Genomic DNA, 12196 nt, shown 5'->3' on the forward strand with positions numbered 1-12196 from the left:
TTATTAGCAAAGCTAGAGGAAAGAAGAAAAATGAATAAAAATATACCTGTTATTAAAAATGCAACCTCATGTTGACAACAAGTTGTTGATTTAGAAAAAAGTGAAATGAATAGAGGAAAGAACATGAACAGTGACTATTCATGCAAAATTTTAAGTACCATAAATGGATAATTAATTATAACAAGGAGACCAAGAGAGTTGAAAGATTGCCTTGACTTACTTGCCAGGTATAGATATATTTACAACAACGAACAATAGTCATTTGGAATATAAATTTGTTTGTGAAGAATATGAAGGATGAGTAGCAAGAAATAAAAATAAAAATAGCGAGAAGTAATGAAGGGAAAAACCAGTTTAAAGAAAGTTTGGCCAACGTCATCCCACAGACATTTGTGGATGAGACTACAAAAAGAACAACAAATGGATGAAAAAGAGCTGCAAATATTTTTATAACTTTTTTTCATGAGAGCCATCTTGCTTACATTCTTACATTATACTCTTGGATATGTGGTCTGGAGCAGGTATTATTTACTTGGGGTTCATGAACTTAAATTTTTTTTCGATAACTTTAAATATAATTGATTTTATTAAGCCTATGGATTTTATTTTGTATATTTGAAAGCGTTATTCTAAGAAAGGATCTGTGGATTTTACTAGACTAATGGAGAGATTCAAGACCCTTCACCCCCCAAAAGTTATAAACCCCTTAACTAGAGGAAGTAGAAATGACCCTCAAGGATAAAAAAAATGATGGAATAGTCCAGGACTGGGAAGCTGTGGCCCTTCAAGCCACATGTGGCCCTCTGGGTTCTCAAGTATAGCCCTTTGACGGAATCCAACTTCACAGTTCAGACGTCCTTCATAAAAGGATTTATTCTGTAAAACTTGGACTCAGTCAAAAGGCCCTAGAAAGCCACAGGTTCTCCACTCCTGCAATAGTCAGACTGAACTAGACCAAGTGTATACAACTCAAGTCAGCATGGTTTTGAAAATGTTGGGAGATTGACATATTCCCTCTTGAAATTTTGAGAATCAAAGTTGTGGAAAAATCTTGGACTTTATTATTACCCTCAGAAAGGTGAATATCAACAACTACTTACCTATATCTTTGAATGCTAGGAACATTGATTGAGAGCTGGAGGAGACTTAAGGAGGTTATTTCATACGAGCCTCTCTGTAACTTTTCTTATCTAAATGAATTTTTTTTATGAGAATAACTTAAACATACTTGGAGTACATCCTTGATAAAGAGTGCTAGATAGGAACAGCAAGGCTTTCAGAAGCAATATTCAGTAATAAACGTTTATGCTGTCATGCAATTAAATGACAGATAAAGAATGCAAGATTCTACTTTGGTTATTGTTTCTTGACTGTTGGAAAAAAAAATTTGGCTTAGTAAAACAAAACTCTCAAAGGCAAGTTTGCCACAAGGGGTCGCTCATGCATATTCCAAAATTATGCAAGATCTTTTAAAGATATAACTGAGATAAACTTGGTTGATGACCCTCCAGTTATTCATATCAGACAAAGCATAAAACGGGGCAGGGAGTGTGGAGGGGTGAAGAATACATACACATTTACCAAAGGTGTTTGTAACTGTCAGAGGAAATCCATTGCAGTCTTGAAGTCAGAGGAATTCTTCATAAATTGTTAGGTTCTGAGAGACACCTGTTTGCAGATGACATGCTGATTGTAACAGCTTTGGAAAATTGTATAGCCTCTTGGTGTTTGTTTTTATCTTTTTTGGAGGGGGAAGGCAAGGCAGCTGGGGTTAAGTGACTTGCCCAAGGTTATACAGCTAGTAAGTATTAAGTATCTGAGACTGGATTTGGACTCCCCGATTCCAGGGCAAGTGCTCTATTTACTGCACTACCTAGTAAGATTAATAATCACTCCAGAGAATTTGATCTAACTATCCATGTGGGGGTGGGAGGAGTGAGGACAAGAATAGCAAGCAAATGAAGAATGCCTATTCTCTGATATAGAGTTGTGTATGTACAACCTATAGAACTTGACCCTTAGTGCATATAACTTTTTTTTTTGGAGGGCAGTTGGGGTTAAGTGACTTGCCCAAGGTCACATGGCTAGTTTTTGTGTTAAGTGTCTGAGGCTGGATTTGCACTCAGGTTCTCCTGACTCCAGGGCCAGTGCTTTACTCACTGCGCCACCCAGCCACCCCTAGTGCATATAACTTTAATAAGCATTCAAATGGACAACAAGTTCAGCCCAGAATTGGAGCACTTGGTCTGCACTGCCTACATGTGAAATCATATGTGGAATCACATTATTCTTTTAATTACCATACACTGAAACACAAATGACTACATCCCTAAAAGACCAAAACCTTTTTTTTTTGCAACAAATTTTTTGGATTTTTTATATTGTATACATTTCCCAATATATTCTTTTCTCCTCCCAGAGAGCCATATCTTATAATAGAAAAAAAAAACAGTACAGCAAACCAATCAACTCATTGAAAAAGTCTGATATCATTTACAGCTCTGATTCCATGACCTCAAGTGGAGGTTGACCTTTCTATTAAAAACATAAAATGTTTTGGTACATAGGGACTTTCTTTTTATCGTTAACCTCCTTGGCTAATGGTTGGGATCTTTAGGTCAAAAAGTATAGATATTTTAGCCACTTTATTTGCATAATTCCCATTTGATTTCCAGAATGGTTGGATCAATTCATAACTCCACTCATGTTCCATTATTGTACTTTTCTTTCTATAGCCCCTTCAATATTAACTTCTCCTGTTTTGTTATCTTTTCCAGCTTGCTTGGCATATAATAATAAACATTGCTTATAATTAGTGAACAGCATTTCATATGGTCATTAATAGTTTATAGTATTTATTTTGAAAACTATTTTTCATATCCTTTGATTATTTATTTAATGGGAAATGGCCTTTGGGACTCAGCTATGGCAACAAGGTGGCACAGTGGATAGAGCACTGGTCCTGGAAAGCACTTAGCACAGTGAGCAACAAATAGTAGGTACTTATTATTATTTATTAGTTTAGTATATAACAGTATTATTTGGGTGGTTTTATTTGGCTGTGAATCATGGAATACTATAGTCTCAAGTATTTGAATTTAAGATCATCCTCAGGAAAACAGAGAGGCGCACAATGGGCACAAACAGATTGCAACAAACTACAAATCAGTAATTGTGAAGAAAAATTGATATAAATTATAACATGAAAGAAACATTTTGTCAAAAAAGAAGCTGGGCTGACTATTTGGCAATAGTGAAGGATAGGTAATGTATAGTATACTTTATTGGCATCTTTGAGATTTGGAGAGAAAGGCCCCAACATATTAGGCATGCCCTCTCTATGGCAAAGTTATGGGAGGGATATGGGAAAGAATTATGCAGGATGAGTAGGCATGGATAGATTGTGATTGATTTACATTGTTGGAAGACATACTCATGTTAATGAGATCACAGATCCATTGGCATTTGGGCTTACAAATGTCTATCACTTATGTGCTGACAGTTCAGTACCTGATAATCCAGAAGCTCTTAGGCACCTTAAAGAGGTGCCTAAAGTAGCTTCATAATTACACCATTATTGCCATTTTTCAAAGTCTGTTTTGTAATTAATAATCATGACTCCAGAACTCATATAGATCTTTCTTTTTGAGAACTCCAAATGACTTTCATAGCATTTGTTCTCACAACAACCTGAGAGAAGCTGTCATTATTCCCATTTTATAGATGAGGAAAGTGAGGCTGAGGGAAGTAACTTTCTTAGGATCATATAGTTAGCGAGGCTAGATTTGAACTTAGACTTCCTGACTCCCAGACCAGTTCTCTGTCTGTCTCTCTGTCTATTTGTCTGTCTCAGTAGTTAAATGATAGGAGGCGCACTCTCCACCAGAGACCAAGGAAGAAGAGTTAAAGTTGGTAGAATAGTGAGTATGAACAATAAAGAAAAACCAGTACCGAGGTGTCCATCGAGTATGAAATCTGAAGTATTAAAACAAGAAAGAAGGCTTTTTGACTGAATAGGAATTAAGCTCTGAGATATCTATACTAGATCAGTAAATAAAAATGGATCAATAAATAAAAAAGGCCATGAAACTGACTATGAATCATCCTCCTTTTCCAAAGCTTTGTCTTTTTATTGGGTTTACTTTTATTTCCTCCCTCTCATTTCTTCATTCTCCATTCCTTGACATTTCATCTGATATGAATATCTTGGCATGACTACGTGGGTGGCATCTGTAAAGACTTCTTCTGACTCAGTCCCTCCTGTCAGGTCATGGTCTTGTATAAAGGATTCATTCTGCATCAGTTCTTAAAAGTTTTCAGTTGTATATTTAGGAGGCTGATGATGAAGAAAAATTGTACTGATATCATGCATAGTATGTTGTTTGCTTTAAAATGAATGATAATGATTATAGTGTATACCTCATATTAGACAGAAAATCTGAAGCCTAATATGTATGTGTAATGGGAATGTAAATTTGTAAGATCTTCCCTGCCCCTAGGCTAAAGTGCACCTGGAGCCTGGGGTGGGAGGCTTGTTTTTTCAATAGATACTTCTTGATTGGCCAGTGAGTCAATAAGGTTGTTGCATTCTCTGAGCGAGGAGAAGGCTATTGCAGCTTTGTTTTGGGGCTCACTTTGAGAAGTGTTCTGTGATTTGATATGGATTCTGGGAAGCCGTTGTCCAGAGCCCCCTGGCTTTGAAAAACCCAGATGTTGATTTGTTATGGATGTAATGGTTGGACAGTTTCGAAACCTGTCGATCTGTTTCTCTGTCTTGATAATTCTGTCTGTATACTCTGAAGTTTGGGGTGCTGACCTTTTTCCCCTGAACTAGGTAAACGATATATGTTTGACTGATTAAAGTAAGCTTGTTAACCCGTTTTGAGTTGCTTTCCTTTAACAAGCAGATCCAAGAACCTGTATTGGCAGCAAACCCTGAGGACTCTTGGGGTGCTTGCTGCTACAGTATCTCGAGTGGAAGGTTACCCAGCTCTTATAACAAAAATAAGGATGTCTGGTACTGGCTAAAATCTCTTTTGTTAATTTATTTTTAGGGGTTATAGAAGGCTAGATCACATGAGGTTAGGTATGCAATTTACAAATACTACCAAGTTATGGTGAAATAAGACATACAAAGAGGGTAACTTAGTCTTGTCCATTGGAGATGGGATCTGAAGTGGGTGTTTGTTGGACTTTCAGTAAAAATTTATTTATTTGTAAATTTACAATTGGACATAGTATGTATTGCATGTGTTGCTTATCTTATAAAGTGCTTCACAACAACCTTTATGTTCTTTGCTTAAATGAGTGGATTTTTTTTAGTTCATCCCATTGTTGTAAAAAAAATTGAGGGTTTTTTTTTTGGCTATTTCCTCTATTATGCTTATATCTTTGTAATTTTGTTGGAACCAAAGACCTTTTTTTTTTTTTTAAATTGGAACAACTGTCACTGAAAGCCTTCCTTGGTGCATCAGCCTGGTGCAGAGTTGACCTTTGAAGGCTCTGAGAGCATAGTGTGCATGCTTTAGCAAATCCCACCAAGCTTAACTGGTTCCATTTGTGGACCTAGGAGGTGTACTATGTGTCTGTTGATGTAGGACCAGCCTAGCTAAGGTTGGAGAGACTTCATCATTGGCTTCAATGAGGAATGAATTGGCTTCAATGAGGAGGAATGTTATAGGTACAGCCATTCTCAAAGACAATCTAGGGCAGGGGTTCTTACCTGTTTTGAGGCATAGAACCCTTTAATGATCTGGTAGGTACTATGTATTCTTCAGTATAATGTTTTTCAGTGCATAAAATAAGATGCATAGGATTATTTTAAAAAACTAATTATATTGAAATACAGTTGTAAAATTTAAAAAAATTCATGGATCTCAAATTAAAAACTCTTGATCTAATAAGTCATAGAAGTGTCATGATCTCTTTTAGTAAAAATATCCATATGGATTAAAATCATGAATCTTTAAAGTAAAAGGTAATGTCACATATGACGTAAAACAAAACCATTATTAAGTGAAGCCAAATTGCAGATCATATTATTCATTCTTCTGTTTTTTCAGTTCAGCTCAATTCAGTATACTTTCATTAAATATATATTATTGATTTTATTAAATTTAATAAAATTGTTTATTAAAATGTATTATTTATTTTAATGTTTAGTATGCAAATGAAGTTTATAGATACCTTGTTTCATTGCCAGATTCTTGATTATTAACATTTTAATTTTTTTTTCTTTTCATCGCCTACATTTCATCCAAAAGTTATATTGGACATTGGTACAAAAATCAGTTAGAACTTTCAAAAAGCTAAGGATATAAATGGACATTAATTATTTTTACATACACTGCTAGAAAAGTACTATATTGTAATCATTGTATACAATACATCATTGAGCACATTTAGTAATTGATTCTAGACCCTTAAGAAGTCAACTTCTTAGTCATGTGATTAGTTTAGACCATTAAAAAAAATGGTTTTCTGGGTATATACACACAGTGTTGCATAATTGACACAGAACAAAATAGATGCGTTTGAGGTATGCACTTTATTGATGTTGCAACTTTTTCTTTTCAGAGCTTTTTCAGTTATTTTGTCGAGTCCCAGGGTTCCATAGAACAGTTTGAGAAATGCTGATACATAAGGGAAGGAGTGTATTTCTTCTTTATTTAAATATAAACTCATTTTTACCCCCAGATAGAACTGGCAGAAACCTGTACCAAGAGTGAGCGTTATATTGGTACTGAAGGAGGAGGCATGGATCAGTCTATATCTTTTCTTGGAGAGGAAGGAAAGGTAGGTGACAGTAACCTGTTTGGAAGTACCAACCATGAGAAACCACATAGAGAATAAGATATTGACATATCCAAGATGTTTAATCACAGACAAGTCCAGTCAGACCTACTCTTTCTGATTTCCCTAAACATTTTCCAGCACTATTCCAACACCCAATCAAGCTCATCCTCAGCCCCCATCTTCCAAATGCCACCAATTTACCTCTTAAATTCTTGATCTATTTCACTATTTTTTTTCTGTCTCTTACACTTTGATGATCTTATTTTAGTTCACTTTCTCAGTTGGTCTTTTCTCTTTTTTTTTACCCATTTTCCTTCATTGTCTGGTTTCTGTAAGAGATTTCTCAATTCTCTGTGTTGTCTGAAATAGCTCCCTAAACCTCTCCATGTCATATTCTTTCCAAAGTCCCTTGTTGGTTTTTAAACCAAAATGTTAGTTCCTTTACCACATGTATTCATAACCTCTCTTTCTATAATTTACTCTTTAGTAATATTTCTCTATATAAACATTTTAGGACCTAGGCTGTGGGGAAGAAAATGTTGATAGTCAGCCAGAAGTAGATTCCTATGCTGGTTGCCACTTCCCCTTGGCTATCAGCCCCCTCAAACAGAGTAGAACTTTTTGGTTGCTGTCCAGAAACTGCCCACTTCCAAAATAGATGCAGACGTTTCTTCTAAACCTTTATAGTTTTTAGTACTGCATCAACTTCCTACAGATTTGGCTGTCTTTCAAGAACACCTGGATTTCTTCTTATTTAATATATATTGTTGAAATATGTTGCTTCAATTCAGATTTCTAAAGCCCCAGGCATAGAAGAGGAAAGAATTGTTTTCAGCACAAAGATACTGCTTGAGCTATGCAGTAAGAAGAAGACTTAAGTGGCAGATTTGAAGACAGTGGTTCGGAACTACATGTAACTGGGTTATTTGGTTTGTCCAGCCTGGGTAGTCAGCCAGGCTTGGGAGAAGACTTTGAAAGAATCTTTTTTGGACTGATTGTGTGCCTGAACTATTTCTAGGTTTTAATCTATCATTTTTATTTTAAAAGGCCAAGTTAATAGAGTTCAATCCTCTGAGGTCAACTGATGTCCAACTTCCAAGTGAAGCAAGTTTTGTGATTGCTAACAGTTGTGTTGCAATGAATAAGGCAGCAACTTCTCATTTCAATACTCGTGTGATGGAGTGTCGACTGGCTGCAAAGGTAATAGACTTTGTAAACTCTTGGCAAACTGTGGTGCAGATTTCATGTAGGCTTGTTGCTCCCATCACTTCCTATGATCCCAATTGCTCCGACGCCACATATTTTTGCATAATGCCACCAGAAGCACAAGTAGGATTTTGCACTTGGAGGACAAAATGTTGGAACGAAATCTCACTTATTCTCTTGTATTCTTCACTAGCCTTCCACTGTAATAATCTTCTTTCCACTCCCAAATATTATCTGAGCTCAACCTGGCACTTCTCCCTAATTCCTACCCTCTCAAAACTATTGCACTGCCTTGTCACACTTGGCTCTCCCTAGTATCCCTAGAATGTAGAATTTCCTGTAGAATGGAAAGGGGTAGGATTCTCAGTCACTAGGGCTGAGCCAGCAGAACTCCATTGAGATTTTTGTTTCTAATATGATTTGTAGACAGCCTTCATGATGTATTGTTGGCTGGCTTCTGAGGTGGGGTTTACACAGAAGAGGGAGTGGAATTTCTGTGTAGAAGCCCTTCACAGGCACAATTTATGCTCGAGAGGCATCTATAGTGTTCTTTGAAGGTTTGTAGTTAACCTTTACTGATACTGAGTTTTTTAAATAGGCTATTTCTTCTTCTTTTTAAATTTTCATTTCCTAGCAACATTCCAGTGAACCACTGAAGTATCACTATAGCCTAATGAGTAAGAGTTAAGATTGCTTAGGGAATCAAGGGTAATCAGATGGGAGTTCAAAGTCTTGGGTGAAATGCAAGTCATCTCAATTATTGGAACTCCTGGTGACATCAGACCATATGTGGTGGTAAGGGAGTAGGGTAGAAAGCACATAAAAGAGTTTTTACAGAAGAAAGAGAGCACCAAAGTCAAAGCATTATTGGAACCTTGGAGGGTGCATTAGTTCTTCATCTTAATTTTATACTCAGTTTTAGAATCCCCATTTTTGATTTAGTGACTGACTAGTAAGCTGCTGTGTAATTGGGATCATGTCTTAAAGGTCTTTTTTTTTTCTTTTTGGAGGGGAGAGGACAGGGCAATTGGGATGAAGTGACTTGCCCAAGGTCACACGGCTAGTAAATGTTAAGTGTCTGAGACCGGATTTAAACTTCTTTTGTATGACTGTATGGCAAAGGTCTTTGCTTACTAGGTAGGAGAGGGAGAGAATATACATTTGTGTAGTGCCTAGTATGTGCTAGGCACTATGATGAGCCCTTTGCAAATGTTATCTCATTTGATCCTCATAATAACTCTGTGAAGTAGAAAGTTGAGAAAAATGAGGCAAATAGAGGCTAAGTGCCTTGCCAGAGTCACAGAGCTAGTAACTGAGGGCAGATTTGAACTTGGGTCTTCCTGACTCTAGATCCAATCCTCTGTACACCTTGCCACCTATCTGCCTGTAAGTACTTGCTGAAGGATTTTTAGAGAGGAGAGAGGGAATGGAAGACAGTTGGAGTGCTCTTTCTTAACTAAATAAGAAGAAGATTTGACCATTTTCTTTTTATTAGCATTTAAAAACCAGTGTGGGAGAGATTGAGCCTGAAGACAGACTTGGGAGTCCTGATACCAGCCTCCTCAGTGACTCCCTTCATGGGTTTAAACAAGGGACTTGATTCATTGTGTGTGGGATGAAAAACCCCATTCAAAATTTAATCAAGAACACGGAGATTTCTTAGGATAAAAACAGGAAATTTTATTCTCTTCCCCTGGGAGAAGAGGGCAGTCCTCCCCATGACTGATCAAGGAGAAAAGGGCATAATGTGGGGTGAACAGAGTTTTTAAACTCTAATATAGCAGGGTCATATTTCCCCCATTGTCCCTCACTTCCATTGGTTGGGGGGGTGAGCTCGGGATGTCCCTGACTCCCACTGGCCGGGAGGAGGGGCTAACAGAGGTGGTAAAGTAGACAAAGGACTGAAGCTAGGTGGGGGTCAAACGACTTCCCAAAGGGCATGCTGCTGATTGACAGCAGAAATGAAGGGGGGGCGAAGGGTGAAGTCGACAGTCAAAACTGACACCAATTTATAAGACACATTCCGAGAAGTTTTCAGGTTTTCATTCCCTAGACAATTGTTTCATTGATTGAGAGCTAGACAGAATTTTAGAAGTCTTCCTTTTCTACTACCCAACTCTAAAGTTGAGGAAACAAGCTCAGATAACTTAAGTGACTTGCCTAAGGTCTCATATGGAGCTAGTACAAATCAGTTGGGGTCATTAGAACCCAGGCCTCTGATTCCAAGTCTACTGTTCTTTCTGTAACACCATACTATATCTCAAACTTCTGTCTCCCATTTTTATCTCTGGTAAAAATCAATCTTATGACCCTCACAGAAGTAGGGTGGATTCATAGGTTTGTATAGGAGGCAGCACAAAAAAATAACCTAAAGAAAAATAAGAGCAAGGAAGAAAAATGACTGTCTGATGAGGCTTTACAAATAGTTTAGGAAAGAAGGAAAGCAAAAGGGAAAGATATACCCAATGGAATGCACAATTCCAGAAAATAGCAAGGAGAGAGAAGAAAGTTTTCTTAAATGAGCATATGCAAAGACATAGAGGAAAGAACTAGAATGGGAAAGAAAAAGATATCTTCAAGAAAATTAGAAATATTAAGGGAATGTTTCATGCAAAAATGGGCATGATAAAAGACAAAAATGGTAGGGACTTAACAGAAGCAGAAGAAATGAAGAAGTGGCAAGAATATGCAAAAGAATTATAGAAGGAAGATCTTAACATCACGAATAACTACGATATTGTGGTTACCAATCTAGAGCCAGACATCCTGGAGAATAAAGTTAAGTGGACCTTAGGAAGCATTGCTAATAGTGAGATGAGTGGAAGTGATGCAATTCCAATGAGCTGTTTAAAATTCTAAAAGATGATGCTGTTAAAGTGCAGCATTCGATATACTAGCAAATTTAGAAAACTCAACAGTGGCCAGTAAATTGGAAAAAGATCAGTTTACATCCCAGTCTTAAAGAAGGGCAATGCCAAGGAATGTTCAAATTACCAGACAATTGTGCTCATTTCATATACCAGCAAAGTTACGCTTAAGATTCTGCAAGCTAGGCTTCAGCAGTGTGTGAACCAAGAATTACCAGAAGAGCAGGCTGGTTTTCGAAGAGGCAGAGGAACTAGAGACCAAATTGTCAACATTCATTGGATTATAGAGAAAGCAAGGGCATTCTAGGAAAAAAACCAACAAACCCAAACATCTACTTCTGCTTCATTGAAGCCCTGTCTCCCGAGGAACCTGCATGTGGGCCAAGAAGCAACAGTTAGAACTTAACATGGAAAAATTTATTGGATTAAGATTGGAAAAGGAAAGGAGTACAAGACTGTGTGTGTATTTAAATAAAGGCTTATTAAAAGGTTTATTTATTTAACTTTCATACAGAGTAGATCATGCAAAATGCCTGGATGAATCAAAAGATGGAATTAAGATTGAGAAAAATATCAACAAACTCAGATATGCAGATGATACCACTCTGAAGGCAGAAAGTGATGAGGAATTAAGCTTCCTGATGAGGATGAAAGAGGAGAATAGAAAAACTGGCTTGAAGCTTAATGTAAAAAAAAATATCAAGATCTTGGCAACTGGTCCCATCACTTCCTGGCAAATAGAGGGAGAAGAAATAGAAGCAGTTTCAGATTTTATATTTCTGAGGTCAAAGATCACTGCAGACAGTGACTGCAGCCATGAAATTAAAAGACATTTGCTCCTTGGAAGGAAAGCTTTGGCAAGTACTAAAAAGCAGAGACATTATGCTGCTGACAAAAAACCATAGAGTGAAAACTATGGTTTTTCCAGTAGTGATGTGCGGCTGTCAGAGTTGAACTGATGAGGAAAACTGAATGCCACAGAATCAATGCTTTAAAATTGTCATGCTGGAGAAGACTTTTGGGAGTCCCTTGGAAAGCAAGGACATCAAATCAGTCCATACTTAAAGAAATTAATTTAGACTGTTCATTGGAAGGTCAAACACTAAAGCTGAAGCTTAAATATTTTGACCAAATAATGAGAAAACAGGACATATTGAAAAAGACACTGATACTGGGAAAGATAGAAGGCAAAAGGAAAAGGAGATGGCAGAGAATGAGATGGTTAGTGTCATGGAAACAACAGATGTGAACTTGAACTGACTTTGAGACATAGTGAAAGATAGAAGGGGCTGGCATGGAGTCATAAAATTCAGACATGACTGAATGAT

At 37.0% G+C, this 12196-nt stretch overlaps 1 protein-coding gene across 1 annotated transcript in view; it reads left to right on the forward strand.

Moving 5' to 3' along the window:
- Nucleotides 1–12196, forward strand: part of GALK2 (galactokinase 2) — a 199614-nt gene that overhangs the window by 138405 nt on the left and 49013 nt on the right. The window contains exons 6-7 of the mRNA XM_069098017.1: nucleotides 6697–6795; nucleotides 7843–7995. Coding sequence (XP_068954118.1) covers nucleotides 6697–6795; nucleotides 7843–7995 — 252 coding nt within the window. The remainder of the gene's footprint in view (nucleotides 1–6696; nucleotides 6796–7842; nucleotides 7996–12196) is intronic.

The sequence above is a fragment of the Petaurus breviceps genome, unplaced genomic scaffold (genome assembly GCF_028583685.1).
Source record: "Petaurus breviceps papuanus isolate PSGF00001 unplaced genomic scaffold, PetGlider_PUasm1.0 37, whole genome shotgun sequence".
Lineage (NCBI taxonomy): Eukaryota > Metazoa > Chordata > Mammalia > Diprotodontia > Petauridae > Petaurus > Petaurus breviceps.